Here is an 18,213-nt window from a genome sequence, read left to right on the forward strand (position 1 = left end):
AAGTCCAGACACGAAGATAACGTTCAACATTCTCCTCATATATGAACAGCTTGTTCTGCCTGTCAGCTATAATTCAGTCAGAGGCTAAGGGCTCTAAAAAAGTGACAATGCAAATCCCACTATACATATCTGACACATCAACAACTGATCACAGATTTTAATCTAGATGTCTGTTTTCGTCCCTGCCTTCTGGCAACGGACTCTCACGTTAAGCATATTACAGCAGTTATGAAAATCAAAGAGCTGAGACACGCCTGTCAATGCGCTTCCAGCATGTCAGCATCATGGCTATTCATAAACACATTACATGCACCTGTAGGGGAGGGCGGGCTATGGGAAAGTTCCACTCTGAAGTGTGATGCCAAAGGTTGCATAATGTTGAAACCGCAGCGAGTCAACAGAGAGAGCGGAGCCATGCTTTCTGTAAACGTTCAACCTCAATGTCCAGATTGTTCCTGGACAGCCTTCCACTAATAAAGCGTGTAGACAGTGTTCATCTAGTATAGACTTCTATGTAAAATTCATTCAAATGGTTGAAAAACAAATAACCACAGGACAATTTCCTCTTGATCAGTGATGACTTGATTATACATGGATGCAATAACTTTCATAATACTGGAGCAAAGATTAGACACAAATCAAAGCTACAGGTGTCTAGCAGCAAGCACACACACTTTCCATATATGATGAGATGTCAGCATTAATCATGCAGGCTTACTGATACAGTCAGCAGAATCTTATTTGGAAAAAAACAGATTAATAAATACACGCAATACAAAACTCTTGCCCCGTGTGAGGCTCGAACTCACGACCTTCAGATTATGAGACTGACGCGCTGCCTACTGCGCCAACGAGGCAGTTGGAACTGTTGATGTCATGCAGGCTAGATATGGATATACAAGATGGCGACACCGCCTCTCACATTCTGGGTCCGAACCCAGACGCCGTCCAACACGGACCTGGAACTACAGTCAATACATTTTAGAATAAGCAAAATTCTATTTTGACCGGCGCAGCTTTTCCAGACCTTACGGTAGTTATTTAAAGGATCCACTGACCAATTGCAGGCGAGTTAAGCCGTCCCACTTGATGCTAGTCAGCCAATCAAATCTCTGCATTTTAGGCTATAAACACAACGACTCTGAATACAGACAGATGAGAGAGAGGTGAGCAGGGCCAGACAGTACTTTATTTTAAGATGCACAATTTTTTAAAAAAATTAATAAAACAGTACAGAAATGTCACCATCTATGTCCCAAATAATGAAGACTGAAACTGACAGAATTAACAATAAATAAATGACTCCATAGATGCATGAACATGCCATTACATACACCAAAAACATCTACACATACATGTAGGTGTTAATTAATTTATAAAATGTGACATTAAATTTAAATTTGCTTCTCTATATATTTAACACCTTAACATTTTTTGTTTATTTTATTCATTTTAAATAAGGTGTTTTTCTTAAAGAAAGCAGAAAAGAATACACATCTACAGTATTATATCTGTACAATTATATTTTAACTTACAATAAATATTGTCGAAATGTTTTTGAATTGTTTATTGGATTTTGACAGTCAGTCACTGATCACATATAGACGATAAAACTACAACGCTGCTTCAATATGTAGCACACTAAATCATAATGCATCATGATCAGGGTTTGTTAATAAAACACAAAAAGCACAAACACAGACATGCACACCAGGATTATTAAAGTTAACTATTCAATTAAATCCCTGGAAAAAAAACTCAACTAAAACTACTTAATCACTTGTTAAACTAATTAAAACTAAAACGCCTCCACTGGCTCCGCCACGTTGCGTACGTGCTCCAGCAGCCTGGACCCTTCCGTAGCAGATATACGCGGTTCTTCTGTTCCTGCCGGATGTCGCAGCGCGGCTCCGTCCAATCAGCACAGAGCCAACAAGAAGACAGACGCTGAAATAACAACATAACAAAAAAAGACACAATCCAATCACTTCTTTCAATTGTTGTGTTTATGACATTAACGTATCTACGGTCATGCGTTTCCATAATGATGGCGTAGTTAGCTGTAACTGTAACCATGGCAGTTCTGAGGTGGATCTAAGGGGGTCCGGGGCCCCGGTAACAACATGTGGCCTCCCTACATCTTCGGGTTGTCACCTGAAGCCATTTTAAACTTGGGGTCTCCTTTTCAATGTGACATTTCCATTCCATCCATTGAGCTTCATCTGAGGTGCAATGACACCATTTCACCTTTAAAGAGCTCTGAAGGTTTCTTCCCCTCCTCTGGTGTATCTGGCCGCCCGGCTGGATGCTGAGCTCCAGGCAGTACAACTCCCAGCATGATTGTCCCTTTTGGACGCCGGCGTGGCCGACATGCACTGAAATACACTCACGTCATGGTCAGAAGAGACCGCTTCCATGAACAATATTCATACTGAAAATAAGGATCAAGTGAGCTTTTTCCTTTCTGCTCCACAAGAGGTTTCTGTCCTCCCTGTTGAGCTCGCTTTAGGACACCTCTGTTACTGTTTGACAGGTACACTGCCCCGCCTGCCACTGTCCCCGGAGCAGGTGAAGGACTTGGACTCCAGAATTTGCCCGTCAAGCTCTGGGAACATGTTTGCCTGCTCCAGTCTCACCCAAAGCAGGGAATGGAAGGTTTTGTTTCCTCCTCCAGCGGTCTTGGTGCTGGCAGTACAACTCCCAGCATGATTGTCCATTTGGACGCCGGCGTGGCCGACATGCACTGAAATACACTCACACTGTGGAGAGAAGAGACAATAATTAGTTGTTTTTTTTTTTATCAAAGAGGCAAATATAATTATCAATATAGTTATCTAGATGATAGGAACCAATCTTACATTGGCTAATTTGAACTGTTTTACCAGCTCAAGGACGGCAGTGTAACAGAAAAGCTAACAGGGCTTTGAGTGGTCTCACTCGCCTCCACGGACTCTGCCGCGTTGCGTATCTGCTCCGGCAGCCCGTAGCAGATATATGCAGGGCTTCTATTTCTGCTGGATATTGGAGCACGGACCATAGCCGGCAAGAAGAAAGACACCGAAACAACAACTTAACATCTGGTTAGTTTTAAAACAATGTAAAATACTAGACAAATCCAAGCACTTGTTGTGTTTATCACACATACGTATAGCTGCAGTTGCGTGTTTCAGTAATGACCGTAAAGTTGTACTGTAGTAGTGGCAGTTCTGAGGTGGATCTACGGGGGTTCAGAGCCCCAGTGACAACATGTGGCCCCCCTACATCTTCAGGTTGTTTATCACCGGAAGCCATTTTAAAGGGATAGTTAGTGTTTTTTGAAGTGGGGTCATATACTGTTATACTGAAAATCAAGATCAAGCAAGCTTCTGCCCTTTTGCTCCACGAGAGGGTTTCTTTCCTCCCTGCTGAGCTCGCCTCAGGACAGGTACGCTGCCCCGCCTGCCACTGTCTCTGGGATGGGCGAAGGATTTTTACTCCATAATTTCCCGGTCAAGCTCTGGGAATGTTTGCCTGCTCCAGCCTCACCCAAGAAGGGGTTGGAAGGTTTGGTCTCCTCCTCCAGCGGTCTTGGTGCTGGCAGTACAACTCCCAGCATGATTGTCCATTTGGACGCTGGCCTGGCCGACATGCACTGAAATACACTCACGTCATGCAAGATCAAATGAGCTTTTGCCATTTTCTCCACAAGAGGTCTCCACTGGCTCCACTGCAGCAATCGGGACTCTTCCGTAGCAGATAAACGCGGGGCTTCTATTTCTGTCGGAGCACAGAGTTGACAAGAAGACCTAAACAACAACATAACATCTGGTTAGTTTTCAGACTAAAACAATCTAATTAAAACTGTCAAATCCAAGCACTTCCTCCAATCGTGGTGTTTGTCACACATACGTGTAGCTGCAGACGCGAGTTTCCGTAATTATCACATTGTTGTACTTAAGGTCTCAAGTTTGTTATCACCTGAAGCCATTTCAAACTAGGAATCTCCTTTTCAATGTGATATTGGCATTTTAATCACATCACATCACATCATTTATTCCCAATTCCCAACATTTCTTCACATTAATGAAATAAATGTCATGCAGGCAGTACAACTCCCAGCATGAATGCCCATCTGGATGCTGGCCTGGCTGCCATGCACTGAAATACACTCACACTGTGGAGAGAAAAAACAATTATCAGTCATTATTTTCATAAAACATAAAGTAAAAATCTGTGCAAATTAAATAACAAAGTTGACACAACAACAATATGAAAACAACAGATCTGGCACAGTTTTTATACCTGTCCACCAGCTGGTAGCCGGCCTTCTACCATTCACCTCCACTGGCTCCGCCGCGTTGCGTATCTGCTCTGGCAGTCCGGACTCTTCCGTAGCAGATACACAGGGCTTCTATTTCTGTTGGACCGGCCAATCAATTCAGCTGAAATCAGCAAAGAACAGACAAGAAGACAAACACTGAAACAACAGTATAACATCTGGTTTATAGCCACATGCTAACTTTTAACACTGCTAGTTTAAAACGCATTTTGTCAAAAAAAAACGGTGCTCTCGCTCAAAGAGGAACAAAAGTCAGCCGTCATTACTTTGCCAATACTTGCACGTAAACACAAGAAGCAGATTAGTAATTCTGGTGTAAAATTAGATATTTTTTTCTCTTTTATCCACAGCATCCAAGAGCAAAAATAATCAGTCTCGTTCTCTCTGTCAGGCTTTCAGTTTACCGTATTCTCCTAATAAACAAACTGTTTTGTCAGCTTTCCTATACCGACTGTCTCTGAATTCAAAGACTGGAGTTTCTGTAATCATCAATAAAATATCTGCAGACATGAAAAAACACCTTCAGCACCCATGTTGTCCACCAGGCGGCGATGTTTCCTCACTGTTTCAATGAGTGGACTCATGTCATCCTGTGAAGTTTACCAATCTATATCTGTACAATTTTCTTTGATGTGTTGCACGACTGTTTGCACGTTTCGTTTTTTTTAAGACTGTGACGAGCACTAATCACAGTATGAACCAAAGTACATAGAAAATATGCTTGGCTGCTTTACACTGAGGTGAACAGCTCATTTTAAATATTTTCACGCTGCTTGAAGACTTTTACTGCCCTGGTTTCAGATTACGTTACCAGCACAATGAGATGGTGATCACATTTCATCCAGCTGAGATTATAAAGCGACAAAAGGTGCTTTACAGCATCTATTGTCGCAGCGTCACTCAATACGCTGTCACCTAACATCATGGACGCCTCTCAGAAGCCTTTTCTCACCTGTGGCGGCTCCGTCAGAGTCTGTTTGCACTGTGAAACCACCTACTGTACTGTATGTCCTGTGTAGGAGCTGCTCATGTTACAGAAACTGACAATAATTCACTGCAAATGCTCAAAATGGATGTTGCAGGTAAAACCCAGAATGTGAACTGGATTCTTTCTTCAAACACTGAACATCCATTTGTTCGAGAGCGTTTGTTTTTGGATCGATTTGGTCGCCATTTAAAGCAATCTATCTATCTATCTATCTATCTATCTATCTATCTATCTATCTAATGTGATAAACTTAGCTGGCTAACATGGGAAACATTACAGCATTTTAGCATGTTAATGTTTGTATTTAGCCCAAAGCACCGCCTCACAGACTCATTTTAAATCAGGTATCGTGATCATTTATAATCTGAAATTAAAATGTAAACTGAGAGTACAACCATATACAGTTTAACACAGAAAATGCTACATGAATTCTTCAGAGACTCATAATTGTTCACATCCTGGTATTAAGCGGAAGATGGGATCGGTTTATAGGAAGCAGACTGTGTCTCACACCTTAATTTACAGGTTGAGATGTTTGTGACCTTTTGGAAACTCACCTTCCTGCCATCCAGATGGAAAAGTTTATTTTACCTGGCAGCTGCAGACCAACAAGCAGCTATTCGTCTCCTCGCTTGATGGGCGCGAGGACACAACTCTCATATTGTACGTTCAGACAGAAATGACAGCGCTCATCCACAACATAAGTGCTACCTTCAAGACGACTCTTCCTGAACCCTGACAGCCGAAAGCCAGAGAGAAGATGGATGGAATTTAAATTTGAAGTGTGCGAGCGTGACAGAGAGAGGGGGGTCGTAACAACAACACAGCCGATGGCGAAAAAGCAAAGTGGGCTTATCTTTACGTGTGCGCACAGGAGGAGATCCAGACTGTGTCAGAGGGATTTTTCTATTCAGTCGTGTGGTTCAGGTGTTGGGGAGGACATGTTCTGACAAACCCTAATACACTGACACTCACTTTCCTTCTGCCTACTGAGCTGTGATAAAAACAACGAGGAGATTTCTTGCATTTTTGGGAGAAAACCCAGATGAATAAAAGTCCACTTTTGACTTGTATGGATGCAGAAAGATCATAAATAAAGGTCTGAGGTGGGGGTTAATAGTATGGTGTTGGTGGAGGCGTAGTAATAAAGCGTCTGTCATCACATGAAACCTTTCTCTCCACGAGGAATGCAGTTGTAGTCCGGAGCACAGACAGGTGCCACACTGCAGGCCGACGTGTCTGAACAGAACCAGTCCAACACATGGAAAACTTATATCTGCCGAGTATATGATGCTGATTTTCAGTTTCTGTATTTATGAACCCTCAAGTTATTGAGTTTATATTTGTGGCTTGGTGTGTATTTTGAATTTGCACCTTATTTGAGTTTTCATAGTCTAAATTTGTGCTCGTTCTTATTTTTAGCTGCAGCTTCTTCACAAGAATTTACCTCAGGATAAGTTTTTATATATTGTATGTTATTGGATTGGATTTTATCAGCTCTTAACTCATCAGCTCTGCATCGTAACGTATTACATATTGTACAGGTCTTTGGTTATCTGTTCTGTATTGTCTCTTACTGTACCTTATTATATCATACTGTACCAAACATTAAAATACTTTGTCGTATGGTATCATAGTGTTCCTTTGCAAGTTACCGTACCTTATCACATTTTACCGTATTATTCTGTACCTTATAAATGCTGTAAGGAGGTGAACTTAAAGAAGCCTCTTCTTGAACCCTTGAATCTAACTTTTATGTGATGGAATATACATTGATTTTATTCATTGTGTTTCACATATGAGGCCAATAAATCTGATTATTTACACTTTTATTTATTACAGTAAGATAATCCAGTGTTTATCAGTGAGTATGCTGTCAGGCTACAGTTTGGGTGGACTCATGAGTTATCAGCTCATCAAAATTTATTGAGGCACACTTAACTTTTCTTGGAAGAAATTGCACCTTTTTCTCTTACATGTCAGCTGTAACTGTCGAGTGCTGGATGCAGTAAGTTTAACAGGTTTTTGGAGCCGGAGGGGAAGGTTTGTGAAACTTCATAAAGTCAGTGTGACTGTGAAGTCTGAAGGCAGATGTGTGAAGGTAGAAACAACCAACAGGAACAGAAGACCTGCAAGAAATAAAGGTGCATAATTTCAAGAACTGCTTTAATTCAACCAGCACAATATTTTATCTTTTTTTAATCTCATTCACAATACGGTTGTTTCTTTTTTTTTTTTTCCTTTACAGTATTTTCCAGGAGTTTCAGTCAAGTTTTACAGTATTTTGTGCACTTTTTCTTAAACATTCTAGTTGAAACTTATAAAAAATGTATAATGTGATTTTTTTGCTATTCCTTTAACATTTGCAGCATTAATGTGAAGTAAAAATCACCAGAATTCTTTTAAGAAATGTTTGGGTCGGAATCAACATTAAAAACAAATTCAACAATCATTTTAAAATAATATAAAGTAATTTCATGTTGTTTATTATCAACAAATAGCCAAAAAAATCTGCTGTTTTAGTCTTAATCCAAGTATGTGGTGATATTTTTACTATTTCTTTTGAATTAAATTCAATTTATAATCATTAGAATTAAAGAAAATGTCTGTTTGAGACAGAATCAACATCAAAAACAAAAGTTATAATCTTTTTTTAATAAGAATAAGTAACTTTATATTGTTTATTGTAAACAAATGCCCAGAAAAACAAATCATAGCATTCTTATTTGTATGTTTCAGTCTCTTTGTGACTGTTCAGACAGTTTTAATTCATGCCTATCTTATATTTTTATACCTGTTTTTATTATATTATATTTGCAGTGGTGGCAATAATCCCCAGTGACTATTTTCTAGCCAATATTTCGACACTTACTGCGGAAAATGTTCATCGTCAGAGCTTTTACTTTGAAAAATCCACGCAGGAAGTCGTGTGATCCCTCCAGCTTGACGTGGGTCGCAGCTGCACTCGGCTGCTCTGCGTCAAGGTGCGCGCAGGCTGCACAGGTAGAGGAGCGGGCAGTTGATTGTCGTCCAGCTGCTGCTCAGACTGTCGGCGGGAGATGAAAACTCCTCCTCACGAACTCTGATCGGATTTTATTTGTTGTTGTTCGTCAGAGTTTTGTCAGAGCTCGGCTGAAGGATGAAGCGTGGAGGCGACAGGTGGTCGGTGCTGAGCCTGCAGACCTGCATCCTCCTGCTGCTGGTCGCACAGATACAATCACAGAGGAGAGGTAAGAATCAATTTACATTTTATTCTTTTATGTTTAAACACTTTTGTTAATTCGGCTGTGTGTTTTGAAGAAAATGTCCCCGCAAAACTTTCAATTTGTGTGTAAAAACTGTAGAAAAAGTGCAGAAAACGAGCTCTAAAATGGTGAAAAACACAACGGGGTTTGGTGTGCTGTAGGTGGCTTCTTGCTCTGATCTCATCAAGCCTCCACTCTTTGATTTAAAATTTAAATTCTGACATTATCAGCCTGCGTTTCTGCTGAACGTGTGAATTACTGATGAGGGCTATGTGCTGACACAGGATCTCCAAGCGTGGTTCTTCAGGCGGGAATGAGCTTGTGGTTGACGTGAATGTCTGGACTTGTCTGCAGGGAATCATGAATAGCTCATCACATCCCCTCCACAGTCAAAGACTCTACTGTACCCTGCTGTCTGCAGCCTTTGTTTGGTTTGTAGAAGTGGAGTTGAAACAGGAGGAACATCTGTATTGATGGAGTCGTGCACCGACCTGTTCTGCTTTCATCTGGAGAACATGAAGAAAAAAACACATAATCTGATGTCAGCCGACTGTTTCGACTTGCTGACGTTGCTTGTCTTGTGTTTGCCGACAGTTTGTGCTCAGTGGGCTCTTTGGCACAGACGTTATAAAAGTCATCCTCAGGAGTCAGTCAGATCAACACAGACACAAGACAAACTCAGATGATTTGTGTCTCATAAGAGAGATCGTCGTCTCTTTGTAGTCTCATCTTGTTTGATGTCTCTGTGGTCATTGTTTCCTTGTTGTCCTAATGAGTCTCTCTGTGGTTGTTTTAAATCCTTGTAGTTGTTTTGAGTCTCTTTGTGGTTTTTTGAGTGTCTTTGGGGCGGCGTTATGTGTCTTTAGAGTTGGTATGAGTCTCCTTGTTGTCATTTTTTGTATCTTTGTAGCTGTGTTGAGTCTCTTTGTGGTGGTTTAGAGTCTGTGTGACGTCATAAGGTGTCTGTTAGTTGCTGTTTTGGGGGTCATGGTATAATATTTGTAGTTTTGAGTCTCTTTGTGGTCTTTTTCAGTCTCTTTGGTAATTTTGTGTTTTCTTTCTAGTTGTTTTTTGTAGCTGTGTTGAGTCTCTTTATGGTTGTTTTGAGTCTTTGTGGTCATTTTGAGTCTCTTATTGGTTGTTCGGCTCTTTGCGATCATTTAACACCTCTTTATGGTCGTTTGCATGGCTTTGTGGTCATTTTGCATCATTGTGTGTGTGTGTGTGTGTGTGTGTATTGTCAAACCATTTTGACTCTCAGGCTTTTACTTACTTTGCTCGTTTCGTAATCGAATTGCATTTTTTCATTCATTTTTAAGTTCAGAGTTAAGGGTCAGGTTTAAGAATAAATGCTGCATGAGGGATTGTACTTGTGTAAGTACTTGTCAGTGTGTTGTAGTGCAGTACACTACTGTGTGTGTGTGTGTGTGTGTGTGTGTGTGTGTGAGGGTGTGATTTGTGGTTTGTTCAGATTTTCCCCTCTTCAGGGCTCGTCGGTCCCTCCCACTGAAACAGACACACTTGATCTTCATCGCCTAATTTTACCTGGCTGTAGTCTCCCTCCTCTCCTGGCCACACACACACACACACAGACACACACAAACGCGCCCACACACTCCACACACAACACGCAGAGATTATGCTGACATTCAGGCATGCCCACACATTCATGTAGAGACATATATGCAGAAACGCTCCGGCAAACCTCACACAAGAATTCAAGCTGTGTGCGTCGTCTTAAGTAGGTCGTTTCAAATGCAGCAGGTTCATGAAAGGTTTTCTGGGAAATGTAGGAATCAGGCTGTGAGTCCACCAAATAAGGGAATTCCTGTCAAACACTGAGAATCGTGAATTGATCGTTTACCGTCTAAACGGGAGATGCGAGGGCGGATTCTTCACCAGAATTTACATCCTCGTTGTTCTCTCTCTGCATTGAGCCGATGTATAACACCTCTCAGATTTACTGTGTTTACGCGTCTTGTAGGCACTTTGCAAAAGAATGCCGGAGCACAAGCAGCCGACGTCTCTCCTGGGTGGCCGAGCAGCTCGTTTCCTTGATATACGATGCTGTGTGTTATCAAAGCAGACAACGAGTGGGGCGAATAAAACCTGCACTGTGTAGAAGCTGCTCACATTACTGTAAACTCGGGATGCGAGGGGGATATAATACAGAGGATCTGATGGGATAATTACATCTGAAGGTGAATGTCAGACAGATAATTTCTCTGGATTTTACAGTTTCTTTCCTGGATGCTCTGCCTGTCTGAACACGAGAATCATTTCTGCCATCAGTTGCATTTTAAGGGGAAGTTTGTTGGCTGATTTTTTTTCCACAGTGTGGAAGTTTAAATGTTTAAATATTTAAGGCGCTGGAAACTTTCCTGAAGTGATGTCTTGTTATGGCACTTTGTTTGTCATTTCATACATAATGTAAAGTGATTAGAAATGTGTTTCTAATAATAATTCTGTGCCTGTAGCCATTTTGCTTTGAAAAATATCATGTTTTAGCCTAAAGTGTCTAAATTTGTTGGCACCATCACGGCTAATAATTGTCCTGAAGTGACATCAAAAATATCTGATACTGTTGACACGAACATGACTAGAAAATGTCCCTCTCAAAATATATATATATATAATATTCTCTCAAAATATTTGGTTGCAGCAGCTGAAAAATGTTCCTGATGTCTCACTGAAAACATCCGATCTTCTTGCCGCTAAGACGGCTGAATATGTCACGACATCTCGTTAAAAATCTGTGGTTTTGTTGCCACTAACACAACATGTAATTGTCCCAACGTCTTGTCAAAAATCTATGCGACTCCAAAAAAGTACTGATATCTGCTCAAAAATGTCCGATTTGTTTCCACAAACACAGCTGGAAAATGTCCAGACTTCGCATCATATATATCCTGTTTTGTTGCCACTAACCTGGCAAGAAAGTGTCCTGATGTCTTCTTACGTATACCCACGACTTTCAAGCTTATTAATGTTGAAACTCTGTCCTGATCAGTGGTCTCTGGCTTGGCTGTATTAACACCATACCACTTCATGAATTATCTGTTGTTTAGATAAATCATTTTAATCTGGCAGATATGCTGACATTAATCCTTGTGCCACAGATTTCATGAGCTGGATAAACTTTAAATCCCAGTTTTATTAGATGAATCGGGGCAGACTGTGGTAAGATTTACAGATAAACCGAGCGGGTCGTTACCTTCAGCAGCGTGGTGTCTTGGAATGTTATTTATGAAAACATGTCGCTGTGGTTTTGTCTCAGTTGATGTACAAACATGATGAAGTCTGACTGTTGTTGTGTTTGACTGGAGGACATGTCTGGCTCAGATTCATTAGCTGTGACATGTCATCAACTACACCTGATTGCTGGAGTTTTGAAGACGTCATTCAACACTAAATATCATCTTATCTCAGTGTGGCTTCTTTTGTCTCATCATCACATTAAACATGTTGTCACTTGTATAATTTGATTTATCTCAACTTATCTGATCTTGTCTCGTCGTATGGTTTTTAAAAATGTCTTGGGTGCAGTCTAATGCAGTTAAAATGCCATAAATCCAACGTAACGCATGTTGTGACGCAAGCTGAATTTCTTTGATCATTTATTATTATTTATAAGTTACCAATATTGGGAGCAAAAGGGGGGCAATCTTGCCGTTTTCAAGCTCTTTTCACTGAATATTTGTCACCTGACTGTTGGTCTGACTGTCACGATTCAAGGCTTCATAGTTGCAGTGAAAAGTGGGAAATTAAATGTTTTTTACATTATTATATTACTACAAACGGTTCATTTTTGGGTGAATTTTAAACGAGTTAAGCGCTTTGTGCACCTGATTCATTCAAAGGCAATCAGAAATTTGAAAATCTAAGATAGTATTTGTTTTAAACAGCGTTGAACTATGATAAATGATTTAATTTTACATGATTTTAAATCTGTCTAAACTCAACATGGAACTGAATAATGAGAAAAACTGATTAGACTTATTTAAATTAACGGAACTTGTGATTGTTTCCTTGTTTAAAAACTCTGGCAGCAGGTTTGTAAGCTGACCTGAAACAGGCAGAATATCGTTACGCTCTGAGATTAAAGGTTTTAAATTGCAGCCCACAGTGGGATGGGAGGGTTGGTGAAATGAATGGGGACTGGACACTGGACACCATCACGGCATCAAAGAGCTTTTCTCTGGACAGGAAGTGGGCGGCGGGTTGGTTTGTTCCCGGTCCTGTTGTTAACGCAGCAGGAGCAGGTTGGTTTAGATGCACTGGAGTCGCCACTGAAACACTGAATTACTGCTTAGAATAAAATGCAGTACATGTCACTTAACTAATATATTTCAAGTAGTTGATGACTTGTTTTGTTTTGGGGATTTTGTTTTAAATAGAACACAAATACTTTGTTAGGCAACAGATGATAAAGTCTTCGATTTGTTTTCACCGTTGTCCCCTCGTGTTTTCACCAGACTTTATTGGTTGGTTGGTTGGTTTGTCAGCGTGATTACACTAAAAGTGTCAAACTGAACAGATTTGCAAACCAACAAACAGACAAGAGTGAAAACATGACCACTTTGGATCAGGTAAAGGTCGGAATAGGACCCAGGTTTTGGATTATATTGGACAGATTGAATATTCAGGGTTCTCTTCACCGTTGACCTCAAGATTGTTGGTCATTTTCACCCAATTTTTCATTGTGTAAACGCAGTAAAATATGGTTATTTTGACTGTTTGTGGCACTCTCAGTCTAAAGCTTGAGCTTGTTGTGTCTGACACTTGGTCAAAATATTCATGATCAGGTAAATAACGTGATGAAATTAAAAAATACCACTTAAACTCCAACTCCAATTGATCCAGCCGTGTTTCTAACAATGAATACTGGTTAAAGATTCCCTGCAGTGTGTTTGCTGGCCTGAACTCGGTCGTACCTGAGAGGAAATATGTACAGCAGTAATTCAGTCTGTTCAGGTTGAATAAACAGCAGCCTCCCACAGGCTTCTTACACCAGCCTCTCCTCTTTATTTTAGCCTGGAGGACATTTCTTCTGCGCGGTGAACTCCCATTTTTATCCGTAATTACAGCTTTTATCCTGCGTGCGTCTGTAAGTCAGCAGCCGGCCTCCTTCACCCTGATTAGACCTGCAGACTGTAACAAATGACACATCAAAGCTCTTTACAGCAGTATGTAAATAATGACAGCTTCCCTATAGACGTCTTTAAAAGCCTCATAAAGGCGGCTGAGGGTGTTTTCTACCTGCTGACAGCGGGAGTGTCGAGCCGTGATCTCACGCTGACGGCTGGGAGGATGTTTTGTTTTCCATCCTTCTGAGCAGGCTGATGCGATCTGCAGGTCAGCAGGTGATCTCTGCTACTTGGGAATGTTTTGTTTTCCCAGCTGCGGACGCTGCCGGCTTTGAGGTGGTGAAAACGGCGATGATGGCGGCTGCGGTTTGAATCGCCCACCTGCCCCGGCTCTTTAAGATCTAATCAGCCCCGGTTACCCGCAAATAGCACCTGAGCATCCAGGTTAATTTTAGCTTGGTTTAGCTTGGATTTGTGCCTCCTGTAGCTGAAGGAAAACTAGTTTGATAGTAATACACGGTAATACAGATGTTTTGTTCTGGCCTGGAGTGGATTGGATGATCAGACAGGAAGTGTTTTTATGCTTTCTCACTATTTTACTTCACTGTGATGGCCAATAACTTACAATTATTGTCTACTAAGTCTTTAACAGAGAAAGAACAGCCTGCTTTTGGATAAATAAAGGACACAACATTTTCAAATATGTGTGTTAACTTGGGTTGAATAATTACAGTCTGAGTCTTCGTCTGTGCATCGACACTCGGTCGAACCTGATTGAAATGTCAACAACTGGACTATTGATTCACTTTTCAATTCTCTCAATTCTTGTTCCCAGTTGATTATTGGCGTTTTTAGTTTCTTGTCGAGGCTCATTTAGGATCGTTTACTTGAGATAGAAACTTTGATTTAAAAATTAAATCAGCAATCACAGTATGTCCACTTTTATTTAGAAAAAAGGATCCATAGATCCTAACAGGGAGGTATTTGTGATACTGTTGGTCACTTTTAATGAAAGAAACGAGGTAGATCAGCTGCAGTGTACACTTATTTTCATTATCAATACAGCAGAGGATCAGAAAATAGTGATTTATTTGTACTTGTAATTTATTTGTAGTCCATTTAATACAATATAAGGCAAATGCTCCACTCCACACTTGAGAAGCTGAAACCTTTTGCCCTTTCACAAAAATCAGTCAGTTGGTTAATTGTTTCATTTGCTGGAGTTATTTCTCTTTTTCTAAGAAAACATAAATACAGCGCACCTTAACTTTTATTGTTAGAAAGTAAACAATTAAACTCTGATGGTAAAATATGCGTTGTTGTGATACTCGGGTCTGTGCAGGCTGAAGATCTGATGGTTAACTTGAGTCAGACTTGGTACAAAAGGCTTGAAGTATCCTCTCTGCACTTGAATGCAGTTGAGGTTTTACTGCCTCGACCCTCAGAAACAAAAAGCTTTTTGTCCGACAGAAAAGACGTCCATTGCTTTTATTTACTGGCTCGCTAATTTTCCAGCTCGCTTAAAAAAAGTTTACAGGCTGTGAACCAGAGGCGACTCCGTCGACTCCTCCATTATCGTCTTTTTTTCCTCCGTTTTCTGCAACAACATCCGTCTTGTTAGTGACACGAGGAGGAATCGTCTCCGCCGCGGAGGCCAGATCGTCCAGAGAGGCGGCGCCGGCTGCCAACAGCAGAGGCCTCCGACCTCCTCAGACTGATTCACGCCGCCGTTAATCAGCCGAGAAGTGACACCAACAAAGAAGAAGCTCGCTCAGACTCGGGGCAGATTTACTGTGATTCAGATTGTTTTTCTGATTTCTCACTTTACTACACGATACGCAGCAGCTGCTGCAGTGGTTTTGCTTGAGGGAGGCTCATGTGAAGCGATGCACATCATTCTTTCCATTTATCGGATGACGAGGATGAAGGTCGGAGGTCGAACGTCAGCAGGTTTTAAGGTCACGTCGCGTTCAGAGTGTCGACAGCAGCAGGTGTTTGACAAACAATCATCTAAAATATGTAGGTTTTACGGTGCTTCGCTTTTAAAGTTGGCATCAAACTTCTATTTGTCTCGTAAATCCACAGAATTTTCTTCAGTACGTAAGAAACCTGCATTCGTTTGACTTCTCACTTGATTTATGACCTCAGTAAACAGTTTCCTGGTGAGTTCATGGTCTCAGTCTCTAGTTTCAAGTCTTCTTCAACACAAAATGATGCTCATTTTGTAAATAAAAGTCCCGTTTAGAGTAAAATAGAAGGCACAAGGTGGCCACGCCCTAAATCATACCTCGCTTTATCGTCTATTTCACTCCTTTCAACAGTCAGTGTTTGTGTTTTTTGACTTTTAATGCTTAAAAATTTGAGTTTAATTCTGATTTTGGATGATACAGTAGCTGCTGTGTCTGAGCTTCAGGTTGTGGTTTGCCAGTTTATGACTCACCGTGAGCATTAGCGAGGTTATGAGCAGAACTTGCCCTCCGGTCCAACATCAGGAATTTAAAACCGCCGGGCCTCAAGTTACGAGGCCTTCTTGCACTTGACTTGAATGTCACGTCTCTTCAGGCTTCAGGAGCCTTTGAAAGTCTTCGTCAACACGGGATTAAAATGACCTTCAGTCACATTAAAAGCTCATGATTGGCTCTGCTTTTTAATAATCTGCTGTCAGTCACTTGAGGAGGTTTTTATCTGCTCACCTCCTTTTTGTTTTTTACTGTCTGGTCTCTACAACAAACCTCCTCTTTCAACATCCAGATCCTCCACACAAGGACTCGACTGTCTCGTCTCTTAATGAATCGCGCATTGAGGCTCGATAGCTGAACCGTCTCGCAGCCTCTCGTCTGCTTTTGTCCATGCCAGAAAAAAAAAAAGAAAAAAAAAACCCTCTTCGACATACTGCGGGTTGTATTTATCAGGGAGGAGAGTCACGGGTGTTGATTTCTTCCATCAGCCCTACAGGGAACGTTTTATTTGCTGCCTCGCTTTGAAGAATTTGAGTTATTTGATAACTGTGGAGTTGCTGCAGGTGGAGATCAGCGATTTACTGTCAGCACAGAGACATTTCTGCATCTGTAACACAGTGAGATTTGAATAAATGTTGGTACAAATTCGATGCAGAGGTTAGTTTATTAGTTAATCTCTGAAGGGCTCCAGATTTTGGAATAAGACTCGTTGTTTTAACTTTTTAATATCTTTCAAATGAATATTTTAATACAATTTGAGCTCATTTTCAATCGCATTTTGTCTCTATTAATCCAAATAATGCAAAAAAAGTTCTGTTTCGAGTTGCAAGAAATCACCTTCAACCACTGCAGCCTCTGTGTTGCCGCCATCTGCTGGTTGATGGAAGTACTGCAAGTAAATCAGTGGATCCACTACATGTCCAAAAGTATGTGGACGCCTCAATGTTACAGCCGCATGTGATTGTTAAATATCTCCATCCATGGGAAAACTGTTGTCTTTATATTAAGCTCATGAAAGACAACAAGGAGATGAAGAGGGAGAGAAATTTCCCCCAGACTCCCTTTAAAAATCACTCGATTTTATGAGCTCTTGAGTTTGGAGACACTTTATAAACTCTGTGAAACTTTCTTCACGACAAATTCTTAATTAACTGGGTCTTCTTGTAAATTCGGCAGATGTTGCGTAAAGGTTTTTTTTGTTTGTCACTACAGTAATCTAGTAAAAGTACTTCCACCACTGAGAATATTTGTGTGAAAGAAGATGGAGTCTGTGTGTAAAGTTGCAGCTGCGCTTAATTACCAGGCGGAGGGGCTAGTCGCCACGGCAACCAGATTCCTCCAGGAAAGTAATTACTTCTTCTTCTTTCCTTTTTTTTTTTTCACATCGCTCCGCATTCAGCTTTAAATAGTTGTAAGCCGTTTTAATTGATTGAAATCTCCATATTTGGGATTCTGTCTGAGCAGGAGGAGGCACAGAGTTCATACCTGTCTCCAGGATGTAATCAGACAATGATTGGTTGCATTTCCATCTTTACACTCAGACGGCAGAGTTAAAGGTTTCTTTCAGAGACGTTCATCAACCGTTCCTCGCCTCCTTTACCTCGGTTAACCTCCTCGCTCGTCTTATCTGTAAGAAACGTAAAGATTTTGAGAGTGAGAGAAAGTGTGTGACCCTGCTGCGTTTTCTCTCAGCAGCTTCGTCGTGTCTTGGTTTAATTGGTGTATCGTGTTCCTGCCTCCCCAGTTCCCAGAGGGATTCCCCCCACGGTTCACACACTCAACATGTATGTTCTCCAACCATAAAACACACTCTGGTGTCGACCCCGGCGCCGACGTCAGCGTGGGGCTGTGAGCTCGTGTTTCCTGCCACTCTTATATCTCTTCTTTTTTTTTTTTTTTTTTTGGTTTACTCCTCTCGTTCCTCGCTGTAGCTCTGTGAAACTGTCCATGTTGTCCAATACCTCTCTCGTGTGTGTGTGCGTACGTTAAATCTGATGCTACAGCCAACAGCCTGTTAGCGTAGCTTAGCACAAAGACTGGAAGCAGGTGGGAACTGCTAGCCTGTCTCTGGGATAACTCACCTGCATCTTATGGGCTTTTCAGGAAATGATAATTT

General features: G+C 41.1%; 1 protein-coding gene and 1 non-coding gene across 2 annotated transcripts in view; one reads left to right on the top strand and one right to left on the bottom strand.

The window, feature by feature from the left end:
- Nucleotides 1-784: 784 nt before the first annotated feature.
- On the bottom strand, nt 785-857 carry trnam-cau. The gene has a single exon. It is a non-coding gene; the product is annotated as a tRNA-Met (tRNA).
- A 7,433-nt stretch (nt 858-8,290) lies between these two features.
- The window catches only part of LOC119015192 (collagen alpha-1(XVIII) chain-like), a 37,726-nt gene continuing 27,803 nt past the window's right edge, over nt 8,291-18,213 (top strand). The window contains exons 1-2 of the mRNA XM_037090976.1: nt 8,291-8,309; nt 8,421-8,536. Of these exons, the coding sequence (XP_036946871.1) occupies nt 8,446-8,536 (91 nt within the window). The 5' untranslated portion in view covers nt 8,291-8,309; nt 8,421-8,445. The remainder of the gene's footprint in view (nt 8,310-8,420; nt 8,537-18,213) is intronic.

The sequence above is a fragment of the Acanthopagrus latus genome, chromosome 24, assembly GCF_904848185.1.
Source record: "Acanthopagrus latus isolate v.2019 chromosome 24, fAcaLat1.1, whole genome shotgun sequence".
NCBI lineage: Eukaryota > Metazoa > Chordata > Actinopteri > Spariformes > Sparidae > Acanthopagrus > Acanthopagrus latus.